A 22495-nucleotide genomic window follows, 5' to 3' on the forward strand; every position below is an offset into this window, starting at 1 on the left:
ATTTTATTCCAATCCCCATTCTAGTTCCAACCTGTCGATCCATGGCCTCCTCTTGTGCCAAGATGAGGCCACTCTCATGGTGGAGGAGCAACACCTTATATTCAGTCTGGGTACCCTCTAATATGGTGGCATGAATATTGATTTTTTCTTCTGGTGAACAAAGTACACCCCCCTTTCCTATATTCCCTACTCTGACCTTTTACTACTTCTCACCTGCCTATTACTTCCCCCTGGGTTCCCTCTCTCCTATTATCCATTCTCCTCTCCTCTTCTATCAGCTTCTAGCTAGCCTCTTCCCCCCCCCCCCCACCGCCGACCCACCTTTTAATTCTGTTATTTCTCCCTTTCCCTCTCAGTTCTAAAGAAGCATGAAATGTCAACTACTTAACTTTCTCCATCGATGCTACCAGACCTGCTGAGATCCTCCAGCAATTTTTGTGTGCTGCTTTGAGTGAGATATATCAGCTGGTTGAGTGTTGTCGCAGTAACAACCTCAGACTCAATGTCAGCAAGACCGAGAAGTTGATGGTAGACTTACAAAAGGGAAAGTCAGGAGAATACATACCAATCCTCATTAAAGGATCAGTGGGTGTCAGTATCTCAGATGATCTGTTCTGGCCCTAACATATTCATGCAGTCACAAAGAAGAAATGGCAATAGCTCTACTTCATTAGGAATCTGTGGAGACTTGGTCTGTCACTAAAGACTGTTGCAAATTTCTAAAGATGTCCGGTGGAGAGCATTCTGACTGGTTGCATCATAGTCTGATTGAATTTTTTGAGTATGTGACTAAACACATTGATGAAGGTAGAAAAGCTGATGTAGTGTATATGGATCTTAGCAAGGCATTTAACAAGGTACCCCTTGCAAGGCTTATTGAGAAAGTAAGGAGGCATGGGATACAAGGGGACATTGCTTTGTGGATCCAGAACTGGCTTGTCCACAGAAGGCAAAGGGTGGTTGTAGACGGGTCATATTCTGCATGGAGGTCAGTCACCAGTGGAGTGTCTCAGGGATCTGTTCTAGGACCCTTACTCTTCGTGATTTTTATAAATGACCTGGCTGAGGAAGTTGAGGGATGGGTTAATAAATTTTCTGATGACACAAAGGTTGGAGGTTTTGTGGGTAGTGTAGAGGGCTGTCAGAGGTTACGACGGGACATTGATAGGATGCGAAACTGGGCTGAGAAGTGGCAGACAGAGTTCAACCCAAATAAGTGTGAAGTGGTTCATTTTGGTAGGTCAAATATGATGACAGAATATAGTATTAATGGTAAGACTCTTGGCAGTGTGGAGGATCAGAGGTATCTTAGGGTCTGAGTCCATAGGACACTCAAAGCTGCTGCACAGGTTGACTCTGTGGTTAAGAAGGCGTATAGTGTATTGGCCTTCATCAATCATAGAATTGAATTTAGGAGCCAAGAGGTAATGTTGCAGCTATATAGGATCCTGGTCAGACCTCACTTGGAGTACTGTGTTCAGTTCTGGTCGCCTTACTACAGAAAGGATGTGGAAGCCATAGAAAGGGTGCAAAGGAGATTTACAAGGATGTTTTCTGGATTGGGGAGCATGCCTTATGAGAATAGGTTGAATAACTCAGCCTTTTTTTCCTGGAGCGAAGGAGGGATGAGAAGTGACCTGATAAGATGATGAGAGGCATTGATCGTGTGGATAATCAGAGGCTTTTTTCCAGGGCTGAAATGGTTGCCACAAGAGGACACAGGCTTAAGGTGCTGGGGAGCAGGTACAGAGGAGATGTCAGAGGTAAGTTTTTTACTCAGAGAATGGCAAGTGCGTGGAATTGGCTGCCGGCACGGTGGTGGAGGCGGATACAATAGGGTCTTTTAAGAGGCTTTTAGATAGGTACATGGAGCTTAGTAAAATAGAGGGTTATAGGTAAGCCTAGTAATTTCTGACGTAGGGACATGTTCTGCACAACTTTGTGGGCCGAAGGGCCTGTATTGTGCTGTAGGTTTTCTATGTTTCTATGTTTGGAAGCTCCAGTGTGTAGGATTGCAAGAGGCTGCAGAGGGTTGTAGAGTTCCATCAGAGGCACAAATTTCCCTGCCATCGACGAAGTCTTCAAGAGGCAGTGTTTCAAGAATGCAGCACTAATTTGAGACCCTCACCATCTGGGCAACCCCAATTACTACCATTGAAGTGGAAACAGGAGCCTGAAGACCCACACTCAACATTTTAAGTGAAGCTTCTTCCCCCGACATCAGATTTCTTTTTTTTATATAATTTTTTTTAAATTGAATTTTCAAATAGGTTACAGAAAGAAAAAAATTATCAACCCTTCCCCCCCAACTCCTCCCCCCTAACAATGTCTCCCCAATGTATAAATGGCATCAGATTTCTGAGCAGTTCATGGACCCCCATAAACATTTATTTATTATTCATCTTTATCACTATTTTTTGAAACTGATTGTAATCTTTATGAACTGTACTGCTGCTGCAAAACCATAAATTTTATGACACATGTCAGTGATAATAAACCTGATTCTCATTCTCACAGAATTTTTGTAGAAAAAGAAACAAAATAAATCAGCACAATTTTTTTCTTTGCATGCGCAATTGCTGCGGCTTCATGTTACAGGAATTCCATTCGCTCAGAATCCAACTCCCCTGTGATGCAGAGTTGCTTGTACATTTTATGTTTCTAGAGTGCTCCCTCTGGTGTCTCTTTACAAAACTGAATGATCTTAGACAAAATGCTGAAAACAATCAGTAGCATGTGTATAATTCAACACATTTCAAAGCTCTGCCGTGATCTTTTTGTGGTTGTTCCTGACTCTTACTACTAGGAAATAGCTCTGCACATTAGATTTTGTATTGATGCACGTGCAACGTAACTTAAACAATGGAGGCCAAGTGCTCATCAAACAGATGTGCAAACTCCACAAAAACAGATCTGAGGTCAGGGTTGAACTCTGGGGTTAAGCACCTACTCCAATGAGCTTTACAGCCAACAGGTAAATGTCTAACATGACACACTTTCTAATAATCCCGAAGTCAATGGTTGCCTCACTTTGTGAATTTTCCAGCTGTTCGGAAGCTTCTGGTGCAGCAAAAATTAAAGAATGATTGTACAGCAGGAAGCCATTCTTTTTGTGTCATTTGCAGCAATCTACCCATGCAATTCTCTATTTCCATTCACCATTTCTCTATTGTTTTAATTACTTTTTGACCATACATGTATCCATTAAGATGCAATGATACCAGCATTCCAGATTTCGACCACAATCTGCATTTAAAGTTTTGCCTCATTCTTTTTGTTCCTTTTATTTCTTTTATTTCATTGCTTTGACCTCTGATTCTCAACCCTTCTGTCAAAAGGAACAGTTTTCCACTATTCACTTTGTCCGGATCCCTCATCATTTTATATATTTCGACCAAATTTCTGTTTATTCCTCTCCATACATGCTACCTGACCTGATGAGTTCCTCCAGCATTTGTGTGGGTTACTCTGGATTTCCAGCATCTGAAGAATCTTTTGTGTGTTTTGTATTTCTCTGATCCTTTATTTGTCCTCCATCCATTTAACTGTACACTCTCATCCCAGGAATCATTCTTCTTTTTTTTTACAATGTTAAATCTTTTTTTAAAAACTTTTTTTAATTGTGTTTTCAAGTAATTACAGAATAAAAGTATAGGAAAAAAATATGTGCATTACCCATCCCCCTCCCCTTAACCCCTCCCCCCTAACATCCTTGTTGATATTTTCACCCCTCATGCCACAGGGATGTCAGAAATGAGCTGCTGGCCATGGAATATGACCTGTGATTTTAACCGCATTATTTGTTATGGAGTCATGAAAGGATCTAGCATGGAAATAGGATAAATGTCTGTAGTGACTGTCATGCCTACCATCAATTGCCCATTTACAATCATTCACATTAATGTTTTTTTTAAAAATTATTCTCCAACTTTTGTATAAACTCCCCGAGATTCTACCACTTAGCAGTGGACTGGGAGAAATTTACAGTCGCCAATTAACCTACCTCCTGCATGCTTTTGGGATATAGAAAGAAATTGTAACACCTGAAAGAAACCCATGTTTCAAAGGGAGAATGTGCAGTGGTGAATTCCATTATTGTGTATGGTGGTGCACTTGGTAGTATGTTGATAACATTCGTGATGTTTTTGCTTCAGCACTTGCCACCTGTCAGCCAGTTTTAACTTACTTAGTTCAAACTTGTTGAATTAATTGGTGTATTTGAGATTAGTCTAATCTGGCCTAAAATGATTGGAAAATCTGTGATTTTTGCTGCCTTGCAGATTTCATGAGGTACTCATTCGTGTGACATACTGGTCAAGGTTCAGAGTTTACCAGATATTTTTGGTATTTTAGTGGATGGCCAAGGGTGATAGTTTTGGAGCAAGCTTGCACTGTCTACTTTGCCAGAATAGGAAAAAATAACACTTTGCTTAAGTTTGTATAAAGTTTCATTCAACGCAGTAACAAATGCAAGAAATTCTGGTCACTGAATTATAGGAAAGATGTCAACAAAATAGAGGGCGTACAGAGTAGATTTACTAGAATGTTACCTAGGTTTCAGCACCTAAGTTACAGAAAAAGGTTGAACAAGTTAGGTCTTTATTCTTTGGAGCATAGAAGGTTGAGGGGGGACTTGATAGAGGTATTTAAAATTAAGAGGGGGATAGATAGAGTTGACATGGATAGTCTTTTTCCAATGAGAGTAGGGGAGATTCAAACAAGAGGACTTGAGTTGAGAGTTAGGGGGCAAAAGTTGAGGGGGAACTTCTTTACTCAGAGAGTGGTAGCTGTGTGGAACGAGCTTCCAGTAAAGTGGTAGAGGCAGGATCGGTAAAAAATTGGATAGGTATATGGACAGGAAAGGAATGGAGGGTTATGGGCTGAGTGCAGGTCAGAGGGACTATGTGAGAGTAAGTGTTCGGCACGGACTAGAAGAGCCGAGATGGCCTGTTTCCGTGCTGTAGTTGTTATATGGTTATAATAATAGTGTTGTGCTGATGTATTTAGCAATTATATTAGCATCCCACAAAGAAATTGTATTCCTGCCTGATTATTGATCTTGGGTAAAAATGCATGAAATTAATATTTGTGTATGGTGAATGAGGGAGTGAGCTTCCTCAAATTGAGAAACAGTGTGAGGGGATGGAGTTGTATTAATCAGCCACATTTGTACAGAGGTGCATCAAATGTTGCTTAGACTTTCCTGATATTGTCATGCAGTTCAAGTTATGGACAATTTAATTCGCTTTGAATTAAGAAGAGATTGGATATGTATGAATGAATTAAACTGAGTTTAAGTAGAATAATATGGCTTGCCTCCCTGGAACAATGCCAGCTCTGCCTTTATATCTCGTCTACAGTTCAAACAACAAATTAGGCATTTAACTACTCAAAATTTATTTCTTAATATGCTAGTGTTTTTGAATTCTCGCTAAACCTTGCATTAAATTGTATTGATTTGCATCAAGGTCTGGGGTCCTTCCCAAAGATGATGTTTACTCGTCTGTGCCTTAGTATAAGGATAAACTTTCAGTAGCAAACAATGAGGCTGGTTGAGTAATTTCTTTCTGTTATAGTTCTCACACACATAGAGGTCTTGCTGATATGAACACTTTGCCAGAGATCCAGAATGATGGGATAGCTAATCATGGTAACACATAATACTTCAACTGCCTTTTTGTTCTGCATGTGATTGGTTACTTCAAAATGAAAAAGTCCCATTTTAAATTGATTTTGCTTTTGCTAAAATTAATTTAGAAACAATTTTGGAAGATGTGAATATAATGAAATCTGTTCAACAGCAGTTTTTAAAGTAGGCTATTTGTCTACAGTATGATTTTTGTAAAATTAGTTTTTGGTATTGACTTTTGTGTGGTTTATTCTAATTAGTTTTTTGTGAAGTAATAGGGGATGACTAAGTATGAATCAGTCAGGAAGGAGCTAGTTGGTGAAATTACTTCTGGCTGATTATAAATGTGATTTGCAGAATCTCCTTTCCCAGTTATAAATTGGTGCTCCTAAGAAAATGGTTGATTACTTTCTTTGCTGCATATTATATCTTATGTTTTCAGAAAAAAATGGTGCACATTAAATCTTTAAAAGGTAATTTTTATATTGATATTATAAATGAATGTTGTTCTTTTCCTTTTTGGCGAGGAGAAGCAAATGTGCATCTTAAACCCAAATCTTAATGATGAAGACTGTATTAAATTATACCTATCAAAGATCCTAGTGATGAGTGTTATTAGAGAACTTATTCAATATTTAAAATGAATATATTTATTGGACAAATATAAATCAAGTAGGTAATATATTCTATTTATATTAAACTGAAGTTAAAACTGCAGAATTCTTATCTTCCAGTAGCTTGGCTTTAACTTAATGGGCAAGTGAAGGAGAATTGTGCCCTATTTCAACATTTCTCTTTCTACTTTTAGTTACTTACAGAAACATCTCTCTACCATATGTTTCCATTCTTTTACCTTCCAACAGTTGATCTTGTTTTTCTTTGTGAAACAGCTTCAAATGGATTACATTAAAGCACCTATGTAAATTAACATTGCCAATTTTTCTTAAGTTTTGTTTTCATGTATGAATTCCAATTTTTTTTTCATGTAAGCATTCTCCCTCTGATTTCTCTGTGCCCATTCTCCTCCTATCTGGGTTTTGCTAATAGAAATAGGAAAATTTGTTACGTGCGAGCTTTCAGAAGTGACCTAGATTTTAAAATATAACAAATCATTCGGCTTGATAGGCTTTGCTGCTAAATGGTGGAGGTGCCTACCACAAAATAGGCCAAAACTCCAAAAAGTTGTTTATAAAGGCCCTTACTGAAGGTCAGAAATGAGCGTCATCCAGTGTAGAAAAACTCACACTCAATCCTCTCAGACTAATTCTTTGTGCCTCTTGAAAATGCTGATCAACTTTGGAATCCATTGCTAATGCAGGCTTCTTTTTTTTCCTTCCGCATGGTTGTGAAAAACTAAAAAAAATCTAAAGAAGTGGTAGTTGTTTTTGCTACAAACACTATTATTGCTACCCTGTGATTATGAAGCCTGACCTGGAACCTTGCTATTTGGATTGAACCTAAAGACACCCAGGTTCAGGTTGGTTTAGATTGAGAATATATCCTACTGCAACATTCAGAATTGGATCAATCTGGCTGTAGTGTGCCAATTTGTTTTAGTATTATTTATATGTTAGGCTGATTTGCTTAATGTAAGATCATTATGAATACTATGTTAAGACTTTTATTTATGGTAAGAATCAAGTCTGGAAAAATTTATAAATGTTTAGATATTAGTTTGTGGTGGGTCATTATGTTGAGGTTACAGTTGGCATATAATTTTATAACCTTGGAAAATGTGTACTCTTCCCCACAATCTATCTAAAAATGTTTTAACCTATCTGATTGATACATTTGGCGTTTTAAAATTTGTATTTCACAGATATATCTACCAATCTGTTGTGCTTTTGTACTATGTGTACATTTTCACTGGAAGGCTACTGTCAGCTGCTTGGGCTTGGATTTGCATTTTTGGTTGAATTTTCATTGTGTCATTGTAATGCCTGTTTTTCAGAAGGATTCAATGAAAGACTGTTCTTTAGACTTTTGTGGTTTCAACTGGTGCTTAAGTTGCAAGAACCAGTTTCATTTGGAAAACAAAAGTTTAAAGACTTCAAGTGCTATAAATCTGAAATAAAACTAGAAAATTCTGGAACATGTTTCCAGTGAGATGGCATCTATGGTGCAGGATACAAAGTTGATATTCCTAGTTTTGACATAGGGTCATTAATTTGAAATGTTAATATTTTTTCTCTTGCCTCACTTGTACATTTACAACATATAAAAAAAAAATATTTTGAAAGCTTGAGATATATTTTGTACACGTCATTGGTAATTAAGCTTTAAAATTTCTATACTGGGCAGCAGTATTTTTATGATAATCATTTTCTCATTAATTATCTCAAGTGTTGTTCATTGTTTTTGAGGAATTGATGTTAAATCTTTGTGGCATCAGAGAAAAATGGCTGGGGAAAAGATTGCAGAGTTACTGGATAGAACCAGAAACAATGCTAGAAGAACTCAGTGGGATCAAACAGGATCTGCGGAGGTAGTAGTTGTAAGTAGGCATTTTGGATTGAAAAAGATTCCCAATAAACAGCCGTGTGAAGGAGGATTGGTGAGAGGCTGCTCAGCCATTGGTGGAGTTGGTGGGATTTTCTCAATTTTTCCATCTGTGCACCAGCTCTTTTCAAGATGTGGTCTTCCACCCTAAAACTTCTGAAATGTCCTCCTTCCAGAGGCATATCTTCCCCTCTGCCATAGTTGCTATATTTCCTCCACTTCCTGCTCATCTTCCCCAATCTTCCCTCCCACACCTCTCCTTGTTCTTTCTCTGCTGAGAACAGCAATAGGGACCAGAGGCGAAATCTGGTAATAAACAGCAATAAAATTCCCACTAATTTTCACATCTAATTAAGTCAATCTCTGCAACTTCTGTCAGCTTTCATCTGATCCTATCACCAGTCACATTTTCTCTTTCCCCTCCCCGCTCCTACTTTTTGCGAGAATTGTCTTCTTTGGAATTTTCTTTGGCTACTGAGATGCTGATCCCTTCCCATCCAACCCTCCCCATCTCCTGGCACTTTCCCCTCTAACCAAGGGAGGTGTAATACCTGCCCCTTCACCTGTGCATTATTCACCATTCAGAAACTTAAATAGCTCCTCCAGTTGAGGCAGAGTTTCAGGTGTACCTCTTCCACCCTGGTGGACTGCATTTAGTGTTTGCAGTGTGACTTCTTTATATTTGTGAAACCAATCCTGGATGAGGTGGCTATTTTCTTGAGCAACTTACAACTGTAATCTGTAATACAGCAGCAACTGCAATCTCAGGCTTCTAGTTGCATGTTATTTTAGCTCTCTTTCCAAAGCCCACATTGTTCTTTCTGTCCTTGGACATTGCTACAGAGAAGCTAAACTCAAGTAGGAAGAACACAATGTTGTATTCCATTTGGATAGCAAGAACACTGAATTTTCCAATTTAGGGTAACCCACACTCCTGGTGCTGTCCTCCCACACATATTTACACATATACTTAGTTTTCTTCACCCTCTGCTCATCTCTTCCATCCTGTTCCCTCATCTGGTTTCACTTGCCCATCACTCCTTCCCCATCTCCCTCCGCCTATCACCTACTAGCCTCATAACCTCCCCACCTTGTCCCACTTATCACCTTTTGCCATGCTGTTTACTGGCAATCTTTCCTGTTTCCTCATGGTCTTGATCCTGCTGACACGAAACGTCTTTTGCCTTCACAGATGCCAAGTTCTTGCAGCATTTTGTGATGGATTCCAGCATCTTCAGTCTGTTTTGTCTGAAGTTACTCGATGGATTGGGTTTGTTTTCTTGGAGTAGAGGGGGCTAAATGATGCCAGAATGATGTGCTGAAATGAAAAAAGGGCATGGATAGGGTAGATGGTCTGAAACTTCCCCATTTCAAAGGTATGAAAAGCAAGAGGGCATAGGTTTATAGTAAAGGACAGAGGATGATGAGGGGAATCAGAGGGCAAACTGGTCTTCCCAGAGGATGATTGGAATCCACTGCCTGAAGGGTTGGGCTGTAGTCACTCAAAAACGTCTATAGTTGTACTGTGGAGAGCATTCTGACAGGCTGCATCACTGTTTGGTATGGGGGTGGGTACTGTACAGGACCGAAAGAAGCTGTAAATATAGTCAGATCCATCTTGGGTACTAGCCTACAAAGTACCCAGGACATCTTTAGGGAGCGGTGTCTAGAAAGACAGTGTCCATTATTAAGGACCTCCAGCACCCAGGGCATGCCCTTTTCTCACTGTTACCATCAGGTAGGAGGTACAGAATCCTGAAGGCACACACTCAACGATTCAGGAACAGCTTCTTCCCCTCTGCCATCCGATTCCTAAATGGACAATGAATATTTGGACACTACCTCACTTTTTAAAAAAATATACAGTATTTCTGTTTTTGCACATTTTAAAAAATCTATTCAATATACATAATTGATTTATTTACTTGGTTTATTTATTTTTTTTATTTTATTTATTGTTTTCTCTGCTAGATTGTGTATTGCATTGAGCTGCTGCTGCTGCTAAGTTAACAAATTTCACGTCTCATGCCGGTGATAATAAACTTGATTCGGATTCTGGTGGAGGAAAGTCAACTCACAACTTTTCAAATGCATCTTGACGTGTACCAGAATTACTAAGACATAGATGCTACAAAATGGGATTTGCATTGGTGGCTACTCAATGGTCGACAAGGACAATTTGTCATGACCATTAGACTTCAGACCTTGTAAATAAGTCCACGTGAGAGTGTTTGTTGGCAAGAATCAGATATGAAGACAGTTCTCTCAAAATTCAGGTAGATTTAGGCAGCACAATAGTGTAGTGGTTAGCGCATGACTTTGCAGTGCCAATGACTGAGTTCAGTTTCCGCCACACTCTGTAAGGTGTTTGTACGTTCTCCCTGTGACCACATGGGTTTTCTCCATGTGGTGCAGTTTTTTCCCCACATTCCAAAGTTGAGCAAGTTTCTAGGTTAATTGGTCACATAAGTGTAATTGGACAGCATGGGCTCGTTGGGCCAGATGGTTCTGTTACCATGCTGTATCTCTAAATAAAATTGTAAATAAAATCAGGGAATGTCAAGGGGCAGAAGAAAGCTCTCAATGGTTGGAGAGGTACCTAGTGGAAGATATGATATAACACAACCATGAAACAGTCCTTCTCAAGGTCACAAATGCATGCTGTATAATAATGTAAATTATCTCTAAGGTGTGGAGTTATCCATTTTAAGAAATCAAAGTAAGTTAGGCAGTATCTTTGGACCGAGAGGTTGATGACCTTTCCACATCACTGAAGTTGAAAATCAAATGTTTGAAATTGTGATGGAGGAGGGATGAAGAGAAAAGAAATGATTGTGATAGGCTGAGGACTATCACCGTGAGGTTGAACAGCACATGTACTGGTGGTCAGGGGTTGCCAAATGCAGCTAATGTGTGCTGGTTTTGAATATGAAAGGTTAACAATTCCTTTTCCACAGTGCTGCTTGACTTGCTGTGTGTTTGCAGCTGTATCTGCTTTTTATTTTTATAATCAATATTGCTCTTACTTACTTCAGATATATTATCTTATTCACAGCCTCTAATAGTAAAACCTGGAAATAGCATGTCAGGCAATATTTGCTAGATTACCCAATTTTTTCTGCCTTACCTTTCTTGGAATATAATGGCAAAAAACGTATAGTTGCTGAAATGAAATTACTTAGTTGTGATGTCTTTGTGGACTTTCTTTAAGTGCATCTTAAAAACTTGGACTTAGTTGAGTCAAACTTCGATTAAGCCGAGTCATTGTGGAAAGATATAAAGATGGCCTTTATTCAGTGCCAAGTTATATTATGTGATTCTACATTGCATGACATCCACTGTTATTCTCTAGGTTAAAGCAGTGAAGCAGAAGGAAGCTTGCTGAAAGGATTTCTCAGCTATCTTTGATAATACACTAGCAGTGACGCACACCAAAAAAACATGATGGAGATGTATGCAAATGGCTTTCCATTCATTATCCTTTGTTTCTAGGCTGGTACCTATACTGGAAATTGAATTTCATTTAGTATTATTACATTTTTTAGCTGTTCTTGGATAAATGACTTGAATAGATGTCATTTTCTGCTTAACCTTTTATTTTCTTTTTTTTTTGTATACACATGATAAAATGTTAGCTATAATGTACCAAGTGGGAGTAATAAGTTATTATTATCTTCCTTAATTTCATCATCATAAAAATTCTTATCCTTGCCACACATTGGGAGATTTTCTGTTGACCGTGCTTGTGATAAATACAATTGAAATAAGTTTTGTAACAAGTATTTGTTTTCAAGAAATTTTCACAAAAAATTGAACTTTGCAGCAAATTCAAACTTTTACGTATTATCTGTGATGTGATAGCTATTTTCAAATTTGCTGCCAGGCATTTCATATTGTGAAGTATGGTACAGGTATGCAATATACAAAAGACATGCACATTATTCATTAGAGGTCCATTATTGTGCAATAAGCAGTATTTAAAATTAATTAAAATTGTAATGTTGAATGAAACCAGAGACTTTTTACTTCATTGTGACACAAAGCTTAATTTCATTAAAATCAATTACAGTAATTTTCTTCTGGGCAATTAGATTCATTTACAGTACAGGTACTGATATTTAAAATTTACTTGTGTGCCTCAAAATATATTTTTGCCATAATTCACTTTTGTGAGCAACATTATGGTGTTGATGTCAGTGATAATAAACCTGATTCTGATTCTGAAATTATTTCAGTTTTGTTGTAAGCAACTAAATGGTACTGATCATGTGAAATCTGGCATTTAATAAAGATTTTGCAGTTGATACAGTGAGCCAGTTAAAGCTGGACTCTGTTCATGCATCCATGGTCCTAACATGCTCTGAGTGCTCATGACAGAATTACTGGCTGTCTTATGATACACAGATCATTTCAAATCATTTTGAATAATTTGCATAGCAGAGGCCTGCAATGACACCAACCAAGGCTATCATATAGCCAGAGAAAGATTTTTTTTTTACAGGGGATAAAACAGAGATAAGATGACAGAATATTTTTGGAGAGGACTCTGAAGAGTGGAGCTCAAGAAGTTGGGCACAATGGACTGCTTGGTTGCACTAAACTGCATTTTCATCAATTACCCTTTGTCCGATTATGTGTTCTTCCCTCTTTAAAATTGTGTCTCATCTTGCTGCAGTGGAGATCCCAATTTTGTGGTCAAACTAAGAATTATACTGATGTATTACTTTGGCTCATCATTACAACATGGTTTTATGTTTTGTAATTCCCGTGATGAAGTTAAGAATTCTGTTGGCTATTATACCCCATGTTACTTCCAACTATGTACCTTATTTGTTCTTTCTCAGCATTCTGAGTCTATCAGTCTCCTTAACCTATCATATCACAGAACGTATTTAGTGTTAATCTTCAGATTTTCTTATTTTAAACTTGCTAGCTATCATACAGGGAAAGGCTGGGGAAAAGGTACCTCTGTAAAGGATTGTTTTCAATTTGCATTATGAAAGATTCTCACCACCCAGGCCATGCTCTTTTCTCACTCCTGCCATCAGGTAGAAGGTATAAGAGCCTCAGGGCTCATACCACCAGGTTCAAGAACAGTCACTACCCCTCAACCATCAGGCTCTTGAACAAAAGGAGATAACTACACTCATTCTGTTTCTGGAGTTCCCACAACCAATGTTCTTACTTTAGGGACTCTTTATCTTGTTTCATGCTCGTTATTTATTGCTTTTTATTTATATTTGCATTTGCACAGTTTGTTGTTCATTGATCCTGCTTACAGTTACTGTTATACGATTTGCTAAGTATACCTGAAGGAAAAAGAATCTCAGGGTTGTATGTGATGACATGTATGTACTCTGATAATAAATTTTATTTTGAACTTTGAGACACAAAATAACCAGTAAGTATTTTCCTGATCTCTCTGTTAATCTAGCTATTATTAGACCTATCCTTTTAAAATATTTGTTGCTATGAACTTCCTGGTTTGTGTTAAATACTCCAATTGTACATTTATTTGTCCATCTCTGTAAAAACAAAAGTGAAATCCTAAAATCATGTTCGAAACCTAAAAAGAGAAGCTCATTAAAAATATATTTGGTACATAACACTTGCAGTAAAACAATGAATAAAGTTTTTGGGGAAAAAAAGTTACAAACCATGTTTGGTCACTCGCCATTTATACTCCATTTCTCCAGTAAATCTTGGCCCCACATCAGGACTCCAAAGACACTTAAATTTCCCTCTGCATGGAGCCTCACTTGTGTGCAAATATAAATAATTACAGCTATTTTATTCAGCCAGTTGCTTTGTGTTCGGCATTTGCACTTTGCTAGCCTGTATTCTCAATCTGTCTTTCTGATTTCATATCCTACCATGAAACTGGAATAAAATTCTTGGCTTCCTGTATGATTAGTCTCTGGGTAACACTAATGTTTTTCAACACATTTACTGAGCCGAGAAATAAAACAGTTCTGCTGACTTCAAGGGGAATATAGTAAAACTAACATGACAAAAGAAGTGTCACCACCCTATAATAAACTTCAATTGGCTTTTCCCCAGCATGTGTCTCAGGTAGAATTGTGGTGGTTTGTTTATTGAAATTTTAATGATGTGGAGCTTTTATATATTAACAAAGTTGGTAAAAAATATATATATTTTATAACAAAGCTTACATTGATATTCCTTAAATAGACAAAGCTTTCAAGCATTTCTCTAGGGCTCAACGTAAAATCCTTTGGATTTTTCACCTGTATGGGGAAGGGGAACCTGGTGCATGGGCAAAAGCTTGCTGTCCATGTCCTACTACCCTGGCTTGTGCATCAGGTAGACAGCTAGAATGTAATATCCATGATCGACCCTGACCTGTGGAGAGCCTCAATGTAAAAACATGTTCAAACAGGAAAATGTTCTGGTTTGGTTTCCACCTTAGGAAATGGCTTTAAAATCAATGGAAGTTATGCTAACTCACTGTGGTAGTCTGGCATTTCACTGTTAGAGGAAGGGAATATGAAACAATTCTGGAAAACACAATTGGAAAGTCATTGGTATGATTAAAAGTTTTAAATAGTTTACTTATATTTATTGTCAGTTAATAAACTGCTTGAGTAAGTACTTTGGAACGGTTCAACCCTTATTGTGATTGTGTCATGTACCTGTTGAATGATACTTCAGATGATGTATTTTAAGATTGTACAGTTATTGGTATTTTGCAAAATCCTATGTGTGATATTATCTGATCCCACCCTTTCAAAGTGATTCTTGGGAAATTTGCAGCCCAGAAGAAATCTGTTCAATTCATCATGCCAACACTGGTTAATAATTCCATTCACAGTGCACTTTCCACCTCTTCTTTTATAGCTTGTATGAACTGTACATATAGGCAATATTTAGATGAGATGAGGTTTCTACTTCTACCCTTTTGGACAAAGATTTCCAAAGCGTCAACCACAATCTTGTTGGGGGACAAAAGTCTTTATCCTAACCCTTCTCCCTTATTCAGTCAGACATGTTATAATTTTATATACAGGTCCACCCCAGGCTGAACAGTTTGCAAGCTGGAAATGTCTCCACATGGCAAAAGATGTCTGCACACTGTTGCACCTGGCAAGTCCATTTCACTGTTCTCCTAAATGCTCACTTGTATCTATAGGCGATTTATAACATGGCCATTCATAAGCTGGTAAGGACCTTTCACTCAGTTAGAATTGGAAACTTAAGAAATTGCAGGTACTGGAATTGGAGTGAGGTCAGCGGGAGACGCTCATGGAGTGAGTACTGTTTCAGATCCGCTCCATAACCTTTACTTTTTTTAACCTTTGATCACCCTTATTCAACTTATTGTTACCTACACCAAAAGATTCTTGCTACTTTCTCGGGCTTATCGTTAAGATTTTATTGTGAATTCTTGAAGATATGCAAACAGAAATGGCTCTTAGATCCAAAGGACGAGAACCGGGGCGTAACCCGAACGGTAATGGGAAGAAGCAAGCTCAACCGCAACGCACTGAGTTAACTTATGAATTGTTTATGGAGGTTTTGGATAGAAAATTTGATGAACAACATCAAGCTTTTAATCAAGATATAAAGGCTTTTCAAGATTATATGGTTAAGACGGATTCAGTAATTAACCAGCAACAAGTTCTTATCGCGTCTCTGCAAGAAGAAGCTCGGAAACGAGATTTGACAATTGAAAAATTGCAACAGGATTTAATTTCGACCATTAAACTGGTGGAAACACTTAAAGCCAAGAGTGTCGATTTGGAGAATCGGTCCAGAAGACAGAACCTACGCATACTTGGTCTCCCAGATGGCATAGAAAAAGGCGATCCTTCGAAATATTTTGCTCAATTTTTAAAAGATGCGTTTCCGTCGGTCTTTCCAGAGAACCCCCCAGTACTTGACCGAGCACATAGAATTTGGAGTCGTTCATCGAGTGCTTCAGCCAAACCCCCGGTGGTAATTGTCCGGTTTCACTACGTACACGACAAAGAACAACTCATTCGTGAGGCTCGGAGGGCTGGGATGATTAAATTTCAAAATTACTATTTCCGTTTGGTGGAAGATTTTAGTTCTGAAATTATGAAGAAAAGGCTTCTTTTTAAACCTCTGATGTCTGAATGTTATGAGAAAAATCTAAAACCTGCGCTCTTATACCCGGCGAAGCTCAGGATCCCCCCGCCAAACGCTCCTCGCCAGGTTTTCCTTTCTACTTTTGAAGCGAAAAAGTATTTGGAGGAGAACTTCCCTACTGATATAGACACTACTCTCTAATAAATGAGTGATTCTGATCGTGAAAGATGGTTTTCGATTCCTTAAACCAGGGTTAGTCTCTGACTATTGGTGTAGGGTTATCCTATACTTCATATTTAAGTTAAAGTGTGCTTTCGTTATATTAATCGCTCTGTCTCATACACCTTAACCACTATACTATATTTTTGACTACTATTTTTGTTCCCTTGAAGGTATATTTTTAACCTTTCGAAGGGAATTTTTTTTTATTATCAAGATGGTAGTTTTTTGCAAAATATTCTTGGTTTTGTTTAAGATGGCGTTATTGTTTCTTTTTTCGTCTTCTTCCTATAATGCATCGCTTATCATAGTTTAAATACTTCTTGATTTGTTTGGGTTATAACCTGATTTATAAACTTTTAGTGATTATACTCTTTTTTTTTACAACTAAGCATATTAAGAAGCGTAGATTTTAGTATTGCGATTATAATTCTTAAAGTTGGGGTGGTTTTTTTTCATATATCCTTTAAACACGGAGTGGTCTGCCGCTGATATGGGGGTAGATTTAGTCTAATTTTTTCCTTTTTTTAGCCATATTTTGGCTTTTTTTCTTTTTCATGTGGGGGTGGGGGTTGGTCTGTTTTCCTTTTTTATTTTTCTTTTATCAATTTGTTTTAGTTTTTTCACTCGGGCTGTTCTTGAACTACAAATATGTCTACGATGTCGTCACTTCCGGGTCCGCTCTTTATTTTTGTTCCTCTTCCGGGTGCATGAGTTTATAATATGGTTAACCTTTTCTATACCAAAGGGATGACTTTAGAACCATGGCTCAAACCATTAACTTTGTGTCTTGGAATACTAATGGTTTAAACCATCCAATTAAACGAAAGAAGATTTTCAAAGTATTCCAAAGACTTATTGCTCATATCATTTTTGTACAAGAAACTCATGTGAGGAAGGAGGACATATATCGCTTTTTTAGGTCTTGGCGGGGTCAACAGTATCATTCGAATTCGAATGCCAAAGTTAAGGGAGTTTCAATTTTTATTGACTCCTCTATTGCATTTGTTCAACATGATATCCTTTCGGATCCGAATGGTAGATTTTTGTTAATTACGGGTTTACTTTGTAATAAAAAGGTTGCTATGGTTAATGTTTATGCTCCAAATGTGGATTGTGCTGACTTTTTTAAGTCCTTATTTACTTCTTTACCTAATTTAAATGAATATAAGTTAATAATGGGTGGGGGGTGACTTTAATTGTTGTCTAAATCCTTTGATGGACAAATCTACATCTATTCAGACTTTACCCAATAAGTCGGCCACGTATTAACTCCTTTTTGACTGATAATGGAGTTTTTGATATCTGGAGATTTCGTCATCCTAATGATAAGGAGTTTTCCTTTTTCTCATATGTTTATCACTCCTATTTGAGAATTGATTATTTTTTTATTGACTCTTGTTTTGTTCCATCGGTAATTGGTTGTAATTATGATATTATAGCTATTTCTGACCATGCTCCATTAAAACTTTCTATTAATTTTACGGATACAGCTTTAAGTGCTAGACAATGGTGATTTGACTCTACCTTATTGCAAGAGCCGGACTTTATTAAATTCATGAAGGAGCAGATCGATTTCTTCTTTTCAACTAATTCCACGGAAGATATTTCTTGCGGAATACTTTGGGACACCTTTAAAGCGTATATACGTGGACAGATTATCTCTTACTCTGTTGGTCTGAGAAAACGCATTAAGAAGGAAACTCTTTTATTGGTTGATAAAATTAAAGAGATTGACAAGAAATATTCGACTACTCCTAGTAGGGAGCTTTACAAACAGAGGGTTGAACTCCAAATGGAACATAGTTTATTACTTACATCTCCGATTGAAAATCAATTAATGAAAACCAGATCTGATTTCTATATACATAGTGATAAATCGGGAAAACTGTTAGCTAGTCAGCTGAAGAATGTTTGGGTTAAACGTCAAATCACTAAGGTTCGTCAGCAGAATGGGGATTTGACAGTTAACCATGATGAGATAAATAAGTCTTTTCAAGACTTTTATACCTCCCTGTATCAATCTGAATTCCCTCAGGATCATAATACCATGTGTGATTTTCTTGGGAAATTGAATTTTCCAAAATTATCATCCGATGATCTTTCAGTATTAGATACTCCGTTCACAGATGCGGAAATTAAAGGGGTTATTTCCTCAATGAATTCTGGGAAAGCACCAGGTCCAGATGGGTATACAGTAGAATTTTTTAAATGTTTTTCTGCTACTCTCTCTCCTTGGCTATGCAAGGTTTTTGAAGAAGCAATTAGATTGGGGAATTTGCCACAATCTTTTTATAGAGCTTCCATTTCCTTAATACTGAAGAAAGATAAAGATCCTACTGACTGTGCATCTTATAGACCAATATCTTTATTGAATGTGGATTCTAAGATCTTTTCCAAGTTACTGGCTTCCAGGTTGGAGAAGGTATTACCCCAAATTATTTTGGAAGACCAAACCGGTTTTATTAAAAATCGCTATTCTTTTTTCAATGTTAGGAGATTACTGAATATTGTTTATACTCCTTCACATAACACTTCAGAATGTGTTATTTCATTAGATGCGGAGAAAGCATTTGATAGAGTTGAATGGCCTTACTTATTTTATGTGCTGGAGAAGTTTAATTTCAGTCCGACCTTTATTTCTTGGATTAAACTGATTTATCAAACTCCAGTAGCCTCAGTGTTTACTAATAATCAAAGATCTCCATTTTTTCATTTATTTCGGGGCACTAGACAAGGTTGTCCTCTTAGTCCATTACTATTTAACATCGCTTTAGAACCTTTGGCAATTGCCATCAGAGAATCACAGGATATTTTGGGTATTAATCGTGGAACAGATATTCATAAGGTATCTTTGTACGCAGATGATTTATTATTATTCATCTCTAACCCTGAGAAATCTATTCCAGCAGTCTTATCATTGTTGGCTCAATTTAGTGAGTTTTCTGGGTATAAGTTAAATCTTAATAAGAGTGAATTGTTTCCTTTGAATAGACAGGTCCCAAGCTATGGTATTTTACCTTTTAAATTAGTTAATGATTCTTTTACTTACTTAGGGATTAAAATCACAAAAAACCATAAAGAATTATTTGGGTTTAATTTTCTACCCTTAATTGATCAGATTAAAGGCTTGTTTACTAAGTGGTCACCATTATCTTTATCTCTGATAGGTAGGATTAATGCTATTAAGATGGTTATTTTACCTAAGTTTTTATATATTTTTCAAGCGGTACCAATTTTTATTCCGAAATCCTTTTTTACTAATGTTGATTCAAAAATTTCCTCATATATATGGCAGAATAAAAATCCCAGGTTAGGTAAAACATACTTACAGAAGATAAAGAAGGAAGGTGGGTTGGCATTACCCAATTTCAGATTTTATTATTTGGCAGTTAATATTAGATATTTGTTATGTTGGTTGAAAGAATGGGATGGTCCTTTTGGCCCTCATTGGGTGAGTTTGGAAACTAAATTGGTATCAGGTTATGCTCTGGGTTCTATTTTAGGGACATCTCTCCCTTTTGCTCTTTCTAAATTGCCAAAACGAATTGACAACCCGATAGTTAAATATACCTTACGTATATGGTTTCAATTTCGGAAATTTTTCGGGTTGACTCAATTTGTTTTAAATAGCCCTATTGTAGCTAATTGTTTTTTCCACCCCTCAATTATAGATCAAGTTTTTTCGGCTTGGAAAACTTAAGGGTTTATTAAGATTTTCCAACTTATTTTTGGACAATTGTTTTATGTCTTTTGAGCAATTATCTAATAAATATAATTTGCCTAGATTTCATTTTTTTAGATACTTACAGGTTAGGCATTTTTTAAGTACGGTACTTCCTACATTTCCAAATGTTGTGTCTAAAGATATTTTGGAGAGTTTGTTTGAATTAAACCCTTTTCAAAAAGGGCTTATATCAAAACTTTATAATATAATTATGAAGATACGTTCAGTGCCCTTTGATAAGACCAAAAATGATTGGGAAAGAGAGCTCAATCTTATTATTCCTATTGAGAATTGGGATAGAATTCTTCAGTTAGTTAATACATCATCTATATGTGCCAAACATTCATTAATACAATTTAAGGTTGTACATAGGGCCCATATGTCCAAGGATATATTAGCTCATTTTTATTCTTATATAAACCCTATTTGTGACAGATGTCAATTAGAAATCGCGTCTTTAACTCATATGTTTTGGTCATGTCCGCTTTTGAAAAAATATTGGAAAGATATTTTTGATATTATCTCTGCGGTACTGAACATCGATTTTACAACCCCATCCTATTACCGCAATTTTTGGTTTACCGATGATGGACTCACTCCATTTATCTCCTTCCGCCTGTCGAATGATTGCTTTTCTCACTTTGATGGCTGGAAGATCTATTTTGTTGAATTGGAAGGAAATTAATCCTCCCACGGTATTTCATTGGCTTTCTCAAACTATGTTATGTCTAAATTTAGAAAAAATTAGAAGTGCTGTATTTGATACTTCTATTAAATTTGAAAAGATATGGAGACCATTTATTCAATATTTTCATATGATGTAATATGGCCCTGTGCCAAGCTTATTGGTTTTTTCAGCTTTAATTGTATGTATGTTGAGAGGATCGGAGTTGACAACATTGATGTTTATGTATTCTTGTGAGACACTATAAACAGCCCTTTTTTTTCTCTCTTTTTCTTTAGTTTTTTTTTCTTTTTATGCTTTCTTTTTTTTCCTTAGATATTAGATTAGTAGGTTAGTAACTTTGCATATATTTTTTTTCTTTTTCTGTTTTTTATATATTATATATTATGAAATATCTAGATTTACCTTGTTCATATATATACTATATGGTTCATGTTTTGGGAAAACTTATTTATACTGTATTCATTGCTTATGTATTCCTTCATGTGTAATGGGAATTTGTATGTTTGTAATCCCTTTATTAATATATTAACTGTATTTTGTTCATAATATTTTTAATACTAATAAAAAGATTGAAAAAGAAAGAAAAGGAATTGGAGTAGCAAACAGTCTGTTGGATGAACTCAACAAATCAAGCAGCATCCGTGGGAGCAAAGGAATTATCAACATTTAAGGTTGCAATTTTGCATTGGGACCAAGAACCGTGTACAGCACTTTAACTGATAATTTATTCATTCTAACATACACTCCTTGTTCATGTATTTTGTGGCTTGACTAATAATTTTGTGAATGTTGATAGTCACCATATTCTGCATTAGATTATTAGGGACCTCTAGTCATGCACTTCGAGGAGCAGGGTCGTCTTGGGATGCATTTAGCAGAGTTCTGGATGAAAGGCTGCTCAACAAAATCAAGACCATGAAATAAGAAATAAGAATCAGCATGTATAAAAGACTGGCTCAAGGACAAAACCGAGAACTTTTAGAAATGGTTGGTTGTTAGTTGAGGCAGTAGTGTTCCAATATAATGGCTTGGATTTGCAAATTGCACCAAACTTGAAAACATGGTAAACAGAGAAGATGATATTACAACTGGAGGAATTAGCTGGGAGTTTGGGTAAGTGAAATTTAATAAGGAACTGCGAAATGATGTATTTTGTCAGAAAAAACAAAGATAACATTGATTAGATAGCATGGTTTTGAATGGTGTGCTGAAAGAAAGGGAGCTGTGTGCCTTCATGCATAAATTTTTCAAATTGACTCTGCTGAGAAAATAGTTGGCAAACCAAATGAAATCCTATCCTTTAAATAAAAGTTATAGAGTATAAAAGAAGAAAGGTACATTACAAACAAACATACAATTTAGGAGCCAGTGTGGACCACTCAGTTCTTCAGGCCTATTTAATAAGGACGATAGCAGATCTGATTGTAATTTGAAATCAGCATTACGGTTTGCCTGCAGAAACTTTTCTAAAGTCTCATCAGTGAGTGATAGGTAGTTCCAAGAGAGGAAAAATGTTCACCTCATCTTAGTCTCAGATGAACCATTTAAGCATCATGCCCTGGTTCTAAGTTTTCAGACATCCTTCGGGACTTGGCATTGATTTAACAGTTTCGGACAATCGCATGTTCCAGCCTGATGAAGGGTCTCGGCCCAAAACGTTGAC

General features: G+C 36.8%; 1 protein-coding gene across 15 annotated transcripts in view; it reads left to right on the forward strand.

Moving 5' to 3' along the window:
- apc (APC regulator of WNT signaling pathway) overlaps positions 1-22495 on the forward strand; it is a 204572-nt gene that overhangs the window by 96864 nt on the left and 85213 nt on the right. Inside the window, exon 2 of one of the 15 annotated variants that reach the window (XM_073068416.1) lies at positions 1693-1763. The exons of the other annotated variants lie outside the window; for them this stretch is intronic. Coding sequence (XP_072924517.1) covers positions 1755-1763 — 9 coding nt within the window. The 5' untranslated portion in view covers positions 1693-1754. The remainder of the gene's footprint in view (positions 1-1692; positions 1764-22495) is intronic. 15 annotated transcript variants of the gene reach the window in all.

Source organism: Hemitrygon akajei, chromosome 2 (genome assembly GCF_048418815.1).
Source record: "Hemitrygon akajei chromosome 2, sHemAka1.3, whole genome shotgun sequence".
NCBI classification, from domain to species: Eukaryota; Metazoa; Chordata; class Chondrichthyes; order Myliobatiformes; family Dasyatidae; genus Hemitrygon; species Hemitrygon akajei.